Source organism: Apodemus sylvaticus, chromosome 11 (assembly GCF_947179515.1).
Source record: "Apodemus sylvaticus chromosome 11, mApoSyl1.1, whole genome shotgun sequence".
In the NCBI taxonomy this organism is placed as follows: domain Eukaryota; kingdom Metazoa; phylum Chordata; class Mammalia; order Rodentia; family Muridae; genus Apodemus; species Apodemus sylvaticus.
The window spans coordinates 77,338,491-77,353,870 of NC_067482.1; the positions used below are offsets into that span (position 1 = coordinate 77,338,491).

The window sequence follows — 15,380 nt, forward strand, 5'->3', positions numbered from 1 at the left end:
ATAGGGAACCCCCTTAAACTCAGTAAGTAAACAACTCAGCTTCAGGAAGTCTCTGAAACCAACCAAATTTTCTGGACCGTGGTCCCTTCCCAAGTTTATATAATAGCAGTTCTCAACCTGTGGGTATCAACTCCTTTTGGGGGCTGAATAACTCTTTTACAGGGGTCACTTCAGTCCATCAGAAAACACAGATATTTACATTATGATTCATAATAGCAGCAAAATTATAGTTAAGAAATAGCAATGAAAATTTTGTGGCTCAATACAGCATGAGGATATTTAAGGGTCATACCACATTAGGAAGGCTGAGAACCACTGTTATATAAGGATTGCAGAGAGATGCTTTCAAACAAGCTGAACTACCTGGACAAAGAGGCAGGTGAGCTTGTTATAAACAACAGGACCTGGGTTGACTTTCAATTTGAAATTAAACTTTAGTTTTTTCAAAGTAAAGTAACTTAGAAATGAAAAGACGTTAAATAAACTAGACATAAGAGAGAAATCAGACAGACAAGGAAATGGGCAGACAGACAAAAGAGGGATGGTGATAGCTGGCTGTGATCAGATCTTCTCCATCTTGGAGATGAGGTCATCGCAGATTTTGGTCAGCTCATCATTTTCTTTAGTCTGAAGGAGAGAAGATGAGGCTGGTTTCTATAGGGTTCAGAGGGAGTGATAACTGGCTAGGAAGGACCCACCCATCTGAAGGAGAAAAGGAGACTTGAAAGGAAAAGGCTGGCCCTCGACTTCTTGAAAGATAATGTCCAGGCAACCCCTGAATCAAATCAAAGCCAGATCCTAAGCAGGCCTTGGGGGAGTCTCTGTCCTACCTTCTGCTCCACAGTCTTCTCCAGTGAGTGGATCTGCATCTGTGCCTTCCTCAGGCTTGCCTGGAAAGCCAGTGCCTCTGCTTGGGCTTTGCTCCGTACTTGGGCAATCTCCTCATTTGCCCTTGGGGGCAGAAACAGAGACATAGGCTAGGCCTGGCCCAGCAACAAGCTAGCCAGCCCTCCCTCCCAGGATGGGTATCTGGTACTCACAGCTTGAGCTTTTCTTCTGCATGGGCCTTCAGCGCCTGGTACCTCTGGCCTTCTTTTCCAATCTTCACTATGTATTCCTCAACACACTTCTTCAGGGAATCTTCATTCTAGAGAGTGAGCAAATAGGAAGCATTAAAAGTACACTGTTCCAGCTGGGCATGGTGGTGCACGCCTGTAATCCCAGCACTTGGGAGGCAAAGGCAGGCGGATTTCTGTTTTCGAGGCCGGCCTGGTCTACAGAGTGAGTTCCAGGACAGCCAGGGCTACACAGAGAAACCCTGTCTCAAAAAACCAAAAAAAAAAAAAAAAAAAGGACATTGTTCCATCAAAGCTAGGGCCCTGTCCAGGCTTGGCCTATGGGGACCCTAGGGTCAGGTGCAGACTGTAGACACTTAAGGCTTTTGGGGACATTAGTGATACAGAACTTGACATTTTCTCTTTAGAAAAAGCCTTTTAAACAGCCAGTTCTGGCCTCAGAGGGAGAGGATTTCCCCAATCCTATAGAAACTTGATGCCCCGGGTAAGGGAGATGCTGGTGGGGGTGAATGGGTGGGTGACCACCCTTCTCAGAAACAAAAGGAGAGATGAGGTAAAGAACTAGGGGAGGGAGACTGGGAAGGGAGGCAGCATTTGGAATGCAAATTAAAAAAATAAAAGCCTCTTGAGCTGGGTGTGGTCTGCATTCCTTTGATCCTAGTACTTGAGAGGCAGAGGCAGGCAGATCTAAGAAGTGAACTGTAGAACAGCCAGAGACAAAGAAACCTGTCTGGAAAAACCAAAGCAGTCTATCCCACCTTCAAGGTACAGAGAGCTTCTGGATTGTCACTTCTGGGATCTGCGTTTGATCCCCAGACCTCACTACAAGGCATCGGTTCTTACTTGAGTGCAACCCATGACTAGGACCACTACAGACTGGCTGGTGGTAGCAGTCCTGAGGGATACATTCAGCCTTGCTCCCCAGAGCACTCTCAGGGGCCTCTCAGACCCTGAGAGAAGAAGAGTGAAGAGTTGACTACTATGAGTCATGTAGCAGGGCATACTAGAGCTCAGTAGCTGGTTTCTGAAAGGACTTCTGTTTTCTTTACTAGACACCACGGGGAAAGTCCAGTTTTGTCCAGTTTCCCCTTTCTTGCAAGATATTCCTGAGCCTACTGTCAGTTGTCCCGCAAACTCCTAAACTCCATCTCCTAAGAATACCGATCTCTGTGTGGTGGTTTGAATATGCTTGGTTTAGGGAGTGAAGCACTATTAGGAGGCTTGACCTTGTTGGAGGAAGTGTGTCACTATGGGGGCGGACTTAAAGACCTTCTTCCTAGCCATGTGGGAGATAATCTTCTCCTGGCTGGCTGCCTTCCAATCAATATGTAGAACTCTTGTCTCCTCCAGAACCATGACTAACTAGATAATGGACTGAACCTCTGAAGCTATAAGCCAGTGCCAATTTAATGTTGTCCTTTAGAAGAGTTGCCATGGTCATGGTGTCTCTTCACAGCAATGGAAACCCTAACTATGACACTCTGCCAAGGTTTTTTCCCCCCTCTCTTTTTTTTTCCTTGGGGGGAGGGGACGGGGTTTGAAAAGTTAATGGAGATTGTGCTAAGGGCCTCATGCATGCCAGACATACTACCACTGAGTGGGGAAACCTCAGTCTCTTCTGCTGAGGCTCCTAAAGCCTCTAAAACCTATGTCTCACAGACAGAATCTACTGGGCGCAGCTTGTCTTGTTGATAGGACATCACATGGCCTGGTGCCAAGGAAAAGTACAGTCAAGAACCCAGGTATATATAACACAGCTCATGGCACCACTGTTATGGGCTATGCCCTCTGAAGCAAAGACCAAAAGGAGATACAACACACCTTCTGGTAGCCTTCAATCACTTCCTTCTGCTTCTCAAACCGCTTGAAAAGGTCAGAGAAGGACTTCTCCATGGAGTTCAGGTCTGCATTAAGTTGGTCTCTTTCTTTTAAAACCTTTTGGATTTTGTCTTCAGCTAGTTCCTTCTGTTTCTCAGCTTCCTCTTAAAAAAAGTTAAGCACGTGGGATTAGGAAGTAACCATTCCACCGGATGCCAGAGACAGCAGGGAAACAAGGGGTGAGGCAGAGCAGCAGGAAAGAGATGGGCAGCAGGAACAGCAGGTATGGACACTACCAAGTGTCCCATCACACAAGCTCCCTGGCCTCACTTCAGGTCCTATGTTACACAACTGCTTTTTCCATGTCAGCCTCAAAAAGAGCTTGCCTCAAGACCCAACAGTGAGAGGCTTAGATGAACACCGGCTATGTGGCTATGGGTCTTGAGGAGAGAGAGGGAAGACCTGTCAGAGTCACTGCTGGACAGATTCCTCAGGAACACCCATGTCTCCACTCTGATACTTGCAATTATTACCTCTGGGGAGGGGAAGGCAGGACAGTGTGTGGTGTGACAGTTGCACAGCATCTGTTTTGGCCACCAGCTGTTCAGTGAGTGTCAGTCACTCCATTAAACATCAGTGGCTTCAGAGCAGGGTTAGAAGAAATAAACAGTATGCTGTTGCCTCATACACATGGAGAGAGATGCAGTTGGCACTCACCCATTGATTTGTACACAATCTTCTCAAACCCATCAACGATCTTCCTATAGGAGGAGAGAGGATGAGCATCTGTGGCTCACGCTATGAGCAGACCTAGGTCAGCACTGTACTAGGTCAGATGCCTGTACTCTTACCCCATTTCCAAATATTTCGCGTTGAGGTCATCATACTTGCTTTTTAGCTCCAAGTTCTCCTGCTGCATCACATTCACCTACAAAACCACACGCTTCGATCAGCAGGCGGACCAGCCACAGGCCTGTGGGGTATCTTTCCCACTAGGGTCTGTTTCAGACTATCAAGAGTCTCTGGAGATATGTTACTGAGTTATAGTAACTCCAATATGAAGCCAAGTGGGGATGCTGGCCATGCTCAAGAGGGGAACCCAGCAGGCACTTGGGAGTGCCTCTTAATGGATCAACTTGCAGTACCCACAAGGGGGCGCCCCAAACCATTCCAGTTGGCTGTACAAAAGCAAGTACCACAGGCCCAAGTTCAGAGTGAGGGCCCTCAGAACTGTCTAGGTGCTGTTCACTGATCTCTGAGACAGAAGGATACAGAAAATTCCTGTAGGCAGTCTGTGTGGCAAGTTTTACAATGTAGCTACTAGGTCTCACCACTGCATCCAGGTCTTTCTGGCTGTACTTCAGCACATCCACAATAGGTTCAGCAGGAAGGAGACCTCTAGGTTCAAGAACACACAGGGGTGGGGCTGATACCTGGGTGGATAAAACATAGGCTCTCAAGATCTCATCTCTTTGAATCACAAAAATTGAACCAAAGACACCCAAGTACTTACAGGAGCATCCGGACCTCCCAAGAAATCTAGGTCAACAAGCTTGGCTTCTATCAGATTTCCAGAACCAGACTGCTCTGTATCCTGTGTACTGAAACCAAACAGGCAGCAAGATCACTTTATGCTCTGAATATTGAGGAGGGCATAAAAGTCAGTAGTGTTGTCTTAACAAGCTTTTGTGTTTGGGTCTTAGTCTAAAAACAGATACAAAACAAAGACTAGGAGTTGACAGTGGAGAACTGGGCCTGGCAGTTACTGCCTCAAGTGCCCTCTTTTCCCAACTGCCCACTCACTGTCCCTACGAGGCAGTGTAGATGCCATACCATGGGTGTCCTCAGAGTCTACAGGATCAATATCCAGCTAGAGGGGGCAAATCTTTTCTTCCTTGGGTTCAAGGGTCTTGTGTTAGATTTTGCACATAATTTTCAGTATTATTTGATTATATTTTCTTCTAAAGTAGTAGTTGCCAGCCTGGGTTTTCCCACAAATGTCAGATTTGAAGGCTCTATGGTTTGTCACAGCAATTCCAAGCTGCCTAACACAAGTTGACCTGGGCAGTCTGTCCCCTGCTGTGCAGTCATTGCTGTGTGCCTGTGTGAAGGGAGCATGGCAGGCTCTTATGGACATGGACTACCTGATGATATGTGAGGCTGGATCTAGGCTCCATGTCCTGTTTGTCTGTCACCATCACACATTCTAGTTGAGATTATCCTTTTTCCAGAAGTTTCGAATCTCTACGTTCAGTAACAGTCACTAGATTCCTTGGCTTGTGCTAACAGCTTGAAAGGAGAGACATACCTATTTGTCACAGGGGCCACTGGCATTGGCCGCAAAGGGCTCTCTTTTAGAAGGGGGTCAAATTTCAAGTACAAAGACTGCTTCCTCCAGGCCGACTCCTTAAACTGAGAGTTGGAGAGACGGGACACGGCAATTAGCAGGATTCATCATTGCTTTAACAGATACATTCCCAGAAGCCAGGGCGATCTTGAGCAAAGTGGGCTGGGGAGACTACAACACACCCCATGGGATCAGGATTATCTGGGATGAGGGGGGTCCTGGTCAGGACTCTGCTGCAAGGCAAGGGCTCTACAGGAACCATGGATAAATGGCCTGGGCTGACTGAATCACACACTTGAGTTGAGGCTGCATGAAGGCCTAAGTACATACCGAGGAAGTTCCAAACTGCTCCAGATAATCCACTTCAGCACCAGTGCCTAGAACTGAGACAGCGGACAGTATAGACAGTCACCTCAACTACACCGAGGGCTGCAGGCCCAGAGCATTCAACAGAGCGGGAAGACTGTTCTTTGAAATAAATTCAGAGTGTTTCCAACACCCAAACTAGCAGCTTCCCTGCCTCTATGAGGAAAGCCCTGGGTGAGCCTCCAGTTTTATACAGGGAGGAAAGTACTTTCTTTCCCTCTTCATATTCAGTAAAGACACTTAAGAAAATTCTACCCAAGGTTGATTGAATGTCAAGATGTGAAACCCATGGATAAAGACCCAACTTTTTCTTTCTGGGAACTGGTTCTCTAGTTCAGGGGAGCCTTGAGCTCTCTATGAAGCTCAAGAGGACCTTGAACAAATTTTTTCTTTCTTTTTGTGGTTTGTTGAGACAGAGTTACTCTGTGTAGCTCTGGTTGCCCTGGAACTCACTCTGTAGACCAGGCTGGCCTCGAACTCGGGACATCCACCTGCCACTGCCTCACAAGTGCTGGCATTAAAGGCATGGCTTCTCTTTTTTTTTTTCCTTTTTTTGAGACAGGGTGTCTCTGTGTGGCCTTGGGTGTCCTCAAACTCTCCCTAGAGACCAGACAGGCCTTGAACTCATAGAGATCTACCAGCCTCTGCTGTAATTAAAGCCTGTGTCACCACTGTCAGGTGGGTCATGGTATTTCATCACAGCACAGTAACCTTAAGACAATACCCCATTTCCTCCACCCTCCACTTCTAAAGACAGGGTTTCTCTGTGACAGCCTTGGCTTTGTAGACTAGGCTGGCCCCAAACACATAGATCTTCCTGCCTCTGCCTACCCAGTGCTGGGATTAAAGGTTTATGTCACCATGTATGGCTGGGAGCAAAAGTTTGTATGTGAACTAGTCAGGACAACAGCCTGTAGAGTAACTACCTGGAACCTGCAGGGACATTAAGTGTCCACAGGGACTTTCAGAGAAACCAGCGATGACACCTAGGGGCCACATTGTAGGCATAATGTTACTGTGATCTGTGTACAGATTATCCTTGTATTATTCAAATGCTGATTTCATTGCCTCACCCCCCCCCCCCATATCTGGTTGCAATCTGGACAAGGCATTGTAATGCTTATTTTAAGTATCTCCTGCCTGAATTTTGTGTAAACATTGCTCTCTACTTACACTCAGACTTGTTAATAAAGGTTGATAGCCAATGACTGAGCAGAAGAGAGAATAGGGCTGGACTGGGGAGGGAGGGAAGGGAGGCAGAAGGGTGGGATTAGATTCCACAGGAGAAAGAGACACCAGAGCAGAGACAGACAGACCAATACTAAAATGCAGGTATTTTTGGCTGGAAAGTAGCTAGATTAGAGTAACAGATTAACAACTGCTCAGTTACTGTGTTGTAAAGCTTATAAAATAAATCTTACAGTCTCTATTTCATTTATTTGGGAGCTAGCTGGGACAGAGAAAAGGTTATCACTTTTTTTTTTTTTTTTTGAGAGAGGGTTCTCTGTAGCTCTGGCTGTCCTTGAACTCAGAAATCTGCCTGCCTCTGCCTCCCATGTGCTGGGATTAAAGTCATGTGCCATCACTGCCCAGCAAGATCATCACTTTTAAAAATGCATTTACACAACATACCTTCTGCTGGGTCTCTGAAGCTCTCTTCTTTTGGGTCCAAGACAGGCTCTGGTCCCTGATGGGAAGGCTCCAGCACTGGCTCAATAGGAGGGGTCACCAGCTCACTATCCAAGACAGGCTCTGGTCCCTGATGGAGAGGCTCCAGCACTGGCTCAATAGGAGGGGTCACCAGCTCACTGTCCAAGACAGGCTCTGGTCCCTGATGGAGAGGCTCCAGCACTGGCTCAATAGGAGGGGTCACCAGCTCACTGTCCAAGACAGGCTCTGGTCCCTGATGGAGAGGCTCCAGCACTGGCACAATAGGAGGGGTCACCAGCTCACCATCCAAGACAGGCTCTGGTCCCTGATGGAGAGGCTCCAGCACTGGCACAATAGGAGGGGTCACCAGCTCACCATCCAAGACAGGCTCTGGTCCCTGATGGAGAGGCTCCAGCACTGGCACAATAGGAGGGGTCACCAGCTCACTGTCCAAGACAGGCTCTGGTCCCTGATGGAGAGGCTCCAGCACTGGCACAATAGGAGGGGTCACCAGCTCACTGTCCAAAATAAGCTCTGGTCCCTGATGGGAAGGCTCCAGCACTGGCTCAATAGGAGGGGTCACCAGCTCATCATCCAAGATAGACTCTGGTCCCTGATGGAGAGGCTCCAGCACTGGCTCAATAGGAGGGGTCACCAGCTCACCATCCAAGACAGGCTCTGGTCCCTGATGGGAAGGCTCCAGCACTGGTTCAATAGGAGGGGTCACCAGTTCGCCATCCAAGACAGGCTCTGGTCTCTGATGGAGAGGCTCTAGCACTGGCTCAATAGGAGGGGCCCTCAGCTCATTGTCCAGAAAACTTGTGAAAGCTGAAAGGCTTGAGGAATTCAAGATTCCCCCCTAAAGGGAAAGTCAGCAGCAGTGAGGTTCTGGGTGAAGGAGAGCCCCACCTACTTGCTCTTTAAAATAAACCCAGATAGGGAGGGAGGCAGGCAGCTCTAGGGGATAGGAGGTAGTGTTGTATCTCAACCTGTTACTAGAAGACAGCTGGTGGCCTCTTCTACCATGTTATTTTTCTGAGACAAGGTCTCACCTGGAAGCCCTGGAACTCACTATGAAGACTGGGCTGGCCTAGAACTCAGAATCTGCCTGCCTCTGTACTCTAAGTGTTGGGATTAAAAGTATGCCCTACTATGCCTCAATGCCCTGTTATTTTTCTATACAGTATACAATAGTGTTGACAGCATCTATCCATGCACACACACATACCTGGAACTCGCCTTCTGCTCTTAGGATCTCAGCTGCCATCTGAACCACAGGTACATCATCCACTGGGGCTAAAGGCACCTGGCTGGGGAGAGAGAATCGTCAGAGCTGGGCCTTCTCCATGTCCCCTGCTCTGGCACTGAACTGGTATTTACCTCTCTTATGCTGATTCACTTGAACAATTGCTCATGCTGAAAAGGTCCTGAAAACTATGAGGTTTCTCTGGAGGTAACAGGCTATCTGGCTGCTGGAATGCTAGCACCTAGTTTCAGGTCACAGCTGCTGCTTGGAGTACCTAAGGACAGTGGCTTGTGTGGTACCAACCATTTTTCACCTGATTGGTAGCCTATGCTTTTTTTTTTTTTTTTTTTTAAAGAGATGCTTTTACTACCTAGAGATATGTGGCTTCAAACTCTTGATCTGGCTTCCTCAGCCACAGTGCTAGGGTTATGGGTAACTACCTGTGCTGATTTTACTGTTAGCTCAGATGCACAGATGCTGTAAGAATTCTGGAGCACCTCTCCTATGGTCTTGGGACAGGAACTCTGAAGCTGTGCCTCTTTTGGACTAACCTGAGACCTGTTTGTCTTGAAGTCTGAAGGAAGGTAGTATGCTGGCTATATACAGAAGTGGCATTTAGGCCCCAAATCACACACACATTGAGAAGCTGCTCCTGAGAGGACAGTGTTCCCCTTTCCTACTTACTGGCTTGGAGAGCTCTCCACGTCTGTAGGCCCAGCACGTTGCTGCTCAGCCACAGGCAAGGCCAACCTGTTCTTGGGACTTTCTGGGAGCTTAGCCTTTTTGCCATTATACTTGGAGTCACCTCCAAACGGGTTGAAGTTTGGGTCATCCAACTTCTCCCAGTTAAGGTGCCAAGAGCCCCAGGAAGTAGGCTGGGGACATTCATTTCTCTCTCTGGTTCCATCTCTTTCTTCTGTTTCCTTGGGGGAATGCTCCTCGCTGGCCTCTGATTTCTTCAGGAGAGGTTGGAGGCCAGGTCTTGGTGAAGATACCTTTGTGGTGCTGGTTGTAGCATCAGAGAAGTCAAATTCTAGACTTATGGAGTCATGACTTGAATGGATGACCATTTGGCCAGTGGCTTCTTCTTGGGGACTTGGGTCTGTGGCCTCATCTGCCTAAAGAGGGCCAGTTGGGATTGAGTTCTTAGAACTAGTTGAACATAAACTGAAAGGGGTCTGGGTGGCATCTGGGCAGCTGCTGCTGGCTCAAGGGTGCCTACAATCTTGGGAGAGGTTGAGGCCTTATCAATCAGGTCTGGAACACTCTGCTTAGCTTTACTAAACTGGTTTTGTGCTAAATCAACTATCTAAACTGCCCATGTCTCTCAACTGAGTCCCTTGTTTCATAAGAACTGCAAGACTGCCATACTACCTCTAGGTTGGGACCCTGGATATACTAGAAAATAATCCCTAAGAAATCAAACACCTATCCAATCACTCTGGTCATTCATCCATCACCCCCACCCCCACCAAAGTCACTCCATGACCTACCACCTGGGCAGCCTGCTGTCCTTAGAATACAGGACCAGCAGAGTGTTTTAGTGAATGGCAGTATGGTACATGCATGCTTAGGTCTCCATGGAGAAGCTCACAAGTGACAACTGGTACCACTCAGAACTATTCTCCCAGCAGAACAGGTAGAGACAAATTCTTGGCCTCAATGTAGGCTAGAATCACAGCAGCCAAGTGCCAACTGCTGGCTCTGTGTTTGAGGTTGTTAAAGACAACAGTGTTCGACACCAATCTCACTGGACTGAAAAAAATGAAGTTGTAAAGTAACAAGGACACCTCAAAAAAGCTACAGATTTGGGAGTGCTTTGATAGGACAGAGATGGCAAATAGCCCAGAGAGGTCTTGTGACATTAAAGAGCATATAGGAGTGATATTTTTATTTCTCATGCTTTTCTCTTAAAAAAAAAAAAAAAAGCCAGGCGGTGGGGGTGCACGCCTGTAATCCCAGCACTCTGGAAGGCAGAGGCAGGCAGATTTCTGAGTTCGAGGACAGCCTGGTCTACAGAATGAGTTCCAGGACAGCCAGGGCTATACAGAGAAACCCTGTCTCGAAAAACCCAAATCAAAAAAAAAAAAAACAAAAAAAGCAAAAAAGCAAAAACCAAAACCAAAAAAACAACAACAAAAAATTAGAAAAAAACTTCAAGAGCTGAATTAGTAAAACTGGAACAAAACCTTACCAAAGTCCCTTCCTGCTCTGGGTGAGTTCTGCCTGCATTCATAGCAGTTTGAGGGTTAGATCCACTGGAACTGGAATTGGAGATAAGTTATGAGCTGCCATGTGGGAGCTGGGAATGGAACCCAAGTCCTCTGGAAAGACTTTCCAGCCCTAAAAACGTGTTCTTGGTGCCAGACTGGTGAAGTGTTAATTCCAAGGCCCTCCTCTCTAGGCCAAGTTAGCATCTGCTTGTCATTTCAATAGGACTTCTACTAGGGAAATGCCTGCTGTACCTACGGATCCTTTCAGCTATACCAGGTCTTTGTTTTGTTTTTGATTTTTTTTTTTTGAGACAAACTCAGAAATCGGCCTGCCTCTGCCTCCCAAGTGCTGGGATCACAGGTGTGCACCACCACCGCCCAGCTACACCCATTCTTAATAGTTCTTTTGTGTATATTTGCATGCAGATATGTGGGTGCACATGCACACAGTACATGCAGGTCTTTGACTATTGTGTATGTGTGAGTGTAAATGTACAAGAAGCCAGAAGTCAACACTTGCTATATCTTGCTTAACCATTTACTTTTTTTTTTTTAAAGATTTATTTATTATATGTAAGTACACTGTAGCTGTCTTCAGACACCAGAAGAGGGCATCAGATCTCTTTATGGATGGTTGTGAGCCACCATGTGGATGCTGGATTTGAACTCATAACCTTTGGAAGAACAGTCAGTGCTCTTACCCATTGAGCCATCTCTCCAGCCCCCATTTACCTTTTTTATAAAAAGATTTTATTTATTTATTTAATGTTTATGAGTACACTGTAACTGTACGGATGGTTGTGAGCTTTCATGTGGTTGCTGGGAATTGAATTTAGGACCTCTGCTTGCTTAGGCCCGAAGATTTATTTATAATTATAAATACATACACTGTAGCTATCTTCAGACACACCAGAAGATGGCGTCAGATCTCATTACAGATGGTTGTGAGCCACCATGTGGTTGCTGGGATTTGAACTCAGGATCTCCAGAAGAGCAGTCAGTGCTCTTAACTGCTGAGTGGTCTCTCCAGCCCCATTCTTTCCTTTTTTTTTTTTTTTTTAATCTTGGAACTCATAGAGTTGGCTAGAAAGCTTGAAAGATTCTCCTATCTCCACCTAACTAGAGCTGGAATTAGATGTGCACACTGCTGGCTTTTTTGATCTGCATACTGAGGACTGAACTCAAGTCCTCATGTTTGTATAGCCAACAATACCAAGGGAGCCATCTCCCAAGTCCTGATTAATCAATCGTAGGATAATTTCTGTTTATGAGCCTATTTGCTCTCTCTAAGTTTTGAGCACAGGAAGCCAAATGCTAATTTTAAGCAGAAGGGAAAGATGAGCAGAACTAAACAGAAAGGAAACTATAGGTAATCTTTTCTGGAAATAAGATCTAATTATTCCATCCAGTTATAGAAATAAAGACTGCGTGGTAGGTGTTTCTATGCGGAGGTTAATTCTGCTTCCTCAAGAGAGACTGCCCCTGACAAGCAGCCCATCAAGTACCCAGTGATCTCCCTCAAACCTTCTCCCCATCTTAACTGGTTAATAGAGGCTATAGCCTGTGATTAGACAATGGAGGGGAAAGATGAGACTGGAGGTTTGAGAGTGGGGATAGGAAGAGAGAGAGGAGAGGATGAGAGGGGAGGGAGAGGATAGCAGAGGAGGAGGAAGAAGCCAAGATGGACCAGGAGGAACTGCAAGTAACAAGGGGTCTTACAGCTGGGGAATAAGTTTGAATAGTGTTAGAACTGCCCAATCAAGGCTTATAGCTTATAATTATAATAACTGGATTGTGTGTTTTTAATATGGGCTCACTGGGGTTAGGTAGGGACACAGCAAGAGAGTGAGTGAAGGCTGAAGTAAAACCATCCAACTATCTGGTAATTAACACTCAACTGACAGCTGTGCCAGAGACTGCACTTAAGGGCAGTGATCAAGAGAAAAATAAAGGCTAGCTATGACAGGGCCAGGAGCTTTTGAAGCAACCCTCAAAGAGGATAGGATTGCAGAACAGTAAAGGGCATCAACACTTACTTCTCTTTCTGTAAGAAGACACAGTGGTCATTTTGTAATCCAATATTGTTATCCAGAGCAAAAGGAGCCTCAAGCTTGCTGGTCATATTAGGACTTAAGATCCTGTGTGTCTGTGGATCCCGAAGAGGTGTCTGAAAAGTCACCTAGTGAAAGGTGGAGAGTGCACACGCTCTATGATACAACCCTTGCCAGCAAGCCACAGTGCCACAGTGCAAGCTTCTCAGAAAGCCAGTCCCAGCGCACCCGAGGAATCCAGCATTGCAGTCCACACTTACCTTGGCGGCTTTAGCGGGGTTCTTGGGCGGTACATTTTCTTTCTGTGACAGACGAAGAACAGAGGATCTTCCGGTAAGTTCTGGTGGTGAAAACAGGAAGTCACAGCATTCTGTACTCTTTTCACTGGGGGCATTTTCGTCATTTAAGATATGCAGACTCATTCTGGGAAAAGAAGTATGTTTTAGTCACTAGGAGGTCAACGATGCCACAGCACACGTACAGATACGTCCCACAGGTACAGCAGGGAGAGAGTCTATTTCCGGACAGGTAGAGAGAGCTAATACCCTTTACAGGTATAGTTAATACTTCAAGGACGTGTCATCTTCCAGAGAAAGCCTCAGAGTCCCTTGTATTGCATCATGGATACCGCTACTTCCTGAGACAATTGCTAAAAGGGTTCAGGAAGAGAAGGAAAGAGAACCACGTGTTCAGAATGACTCCCATTAATGAATCACACTGTAAGGCAAGAGCTTGGGATATAATTTAGGTTTGATGAGAACCAAATAAGCAGGGTGGCAGTGGAGCACACCTTTAATTCCAGCCCTTGGGAGGTAGAGGCAGGGGACCATGGATCCTTAGGAGCTCTGGTTGAGGAGTAAGGAGAGCTACTGGGGAGGGAGAGCGTCAAGGCAAGCTACTGCTGACTCTGCTTTAGGGGCCCTAGAGAAAAGATGGGAGAGGGACAGAACCAGAGGTTCCCTTAGCAAAAGGAGAGGTAGACACAGGTCAGAAGGTAAAGAGAAAACAAATCAAGAGCAATGTTTAGGATTTTTGGCCAGAAAGCATGGGGAAAAGGCACTGGAATGGATGTGGAATTTACAAGCATAGGCCTCTGAGCTGTATAGCCTTAGATGAAGTCTTTTGGGCAAGAAGGCAAGAGCTGATTTAGCTCTTGCTTAGGATGGGATTTGGGGGATGTGTGTGGGGGTGTTGGCGCCTGTGAAGGGGAGGTCAAAGGTTGACATGAAGGGTTTTCTCCATCTTCTTAGATTAAGAGAACCTGGAGCTCACTAATTCAGCAAGACTATCTGGCCAGTGAGCTCCAGGGCTCCTCCAGTCTGCCTACCCAGTGCAGCCACACCACACAACTTAGGTGGGCGCTGAGGAGCTGAAGACAAGTCCTCATGCTTGTTTGGCAAGCATGCTACTGTCTGAGCCATGTCCCCAGCTCCTGGGGACAAAGCCTGATAAGCCAGGTTTGGGGTCTGACGTCTTCTCGTGCAGGAGTGACTATGGGGTGGGGCAGGGAGCATATGGAAGTTTTGTTGTTGCTGCTGCACCTGTCCTTCTGAGGTCAAGTATGGGGTGAGAGCACCTGTGGGAGATGATAACGCTGAAGCTGACTGATGGTCTCCCAGGTGGAGTTTGGGGACTGAAGGAGAAAGAAGGACGAAACATCTCCCACCTGGAACAGTGAGTTGGCAGGTATGTACAATCAAGCAGTCACGATGGGAAATGTGCATTTCTGAATCAAACTGTAGAGGTATAGGCATGAGGTCATCCTGGTAGCTAGAATTGGGGAAAAAGCTTTAGCCTGAAAGTACTCTATTCAGAGAAGGATGCTATTGAGAAGGGAAATCTATCAGGACATTTTGGACTTGGGAAGAAAGCGTTTTCAAGAGAAGCCATTTATTCTGAGGTTGTGGCCAGGAGGAGGACATAAAGGCATAGACCCAGGAACAAGAAATATCCCCTGGGACAGTGGGTTCAGGAGGATAGAGGACAGACAGAACAGTACGGCAGAAAAGGTGGAGACAGAGACTTGGTGCGAAGGGTGTCCTGGCTCTGAGACGCGAGTCTCATACACGACACACTCGACCAGAACAGGAACCTGGCGCGGCCTCTTTGGACGACATCAACTGGGTCAGCCCGACAGCACTGGCAGGCGGGCCTGCAAAGCCCAGCCCGCGGGTTCCAGTCCTGCCTATGAGGCTAGGTGTATCCCTTAGTTCAGAAAAGAGGAGGCTGGAGTGAGGGGTGAGTCCTTAACAAAGGGAGAGAGCAAAGCTACAGAAGAAAGAAACAGCTACTCCGCTTGTAGAAATTCAGTTCCGTGGGGGCTGATCCCCACCCGCCGTTTACCTTACCTGACTACGGCTGCCGAGCCCTGGGCCCGCGCGGACGCCCACCGCAAGGGGGAAGCGCCGCACTTGTTTTGCGCTAGGAAAAAAAAACGAGCTGGAGAAACTGAGCCAAGGAATCACAACAAACTCTGCTCTCGTAGTCGACGTCCGTGAACGTCGTCCGCTACGCCCGCCCCAGATTCAAATACCGGGAGTTGACGTTCCGCAGCCAATCAGCGTGCTGCAAAGCTGTATAGCCGCAGACGGCCAATAGCAGGCCATAACGGTC

General features: G+C 47.3%; 1 protein-coding gene across 4 annotated transcripts; it reads right to left on the reverse strand.

The window, feature by feature from the left end:
• Positions 1–409: 409 nt before the first annotated feature.
• Positions 410–15,298, reverse strand: Tacc3 (transforming acidic coiled-coil containing protein 3). Of its 4 annotated transcripts, none has more exons than XM_052199496.1 (15): positions 15,116–15,298; positions 13,028–13,190; positions 9,188–9,621; positions 8,486–8,567; positions 7,240–8,116; positions 5,572–5,624; positions 5,203–5,306; positions 4,408–4,495; positions 4,226–4,327; positions 3,746–3,822; positions 3,612–3,655; positions 2,898–3,058; positions 1,041–1,147; positions 831–951; positions 410–627 (listed from the first exon to the last, which is right to left on the reverse strand). In XM_052199496.1, the coding sequence occupies exons 2-15, from the start codon at positions 13,187–13,189 to the stop codon at positions 562–564; spliced, it is 2,478 nt and encodes an 825-aa protein (XP_052055456.1). In that variant the 5' UTR covers position 13,190; positions 15,116–15,298; the 3' UTR covers positions 410–561. The 4 variants fall into 4 exon arrangements, with proteins under 4 accessions (XP_052055456.1, XP_052055458.1, XP_052055457.1 ...); XM_052199498.1 differs by lacking the exon at positions 9,188–9,621 and adding an exon at positions 12,753–12,895 and having other exon boundaries at positions 15,116–15,296; XM_052199497.1 differs by lacking the exons at positions 13,028–13,190; positions 15,116–15,298 and adding an exon at positions 12,753–12,841.
• Positions 15,299–15,380: the final 82 nt, after the last annotated feature.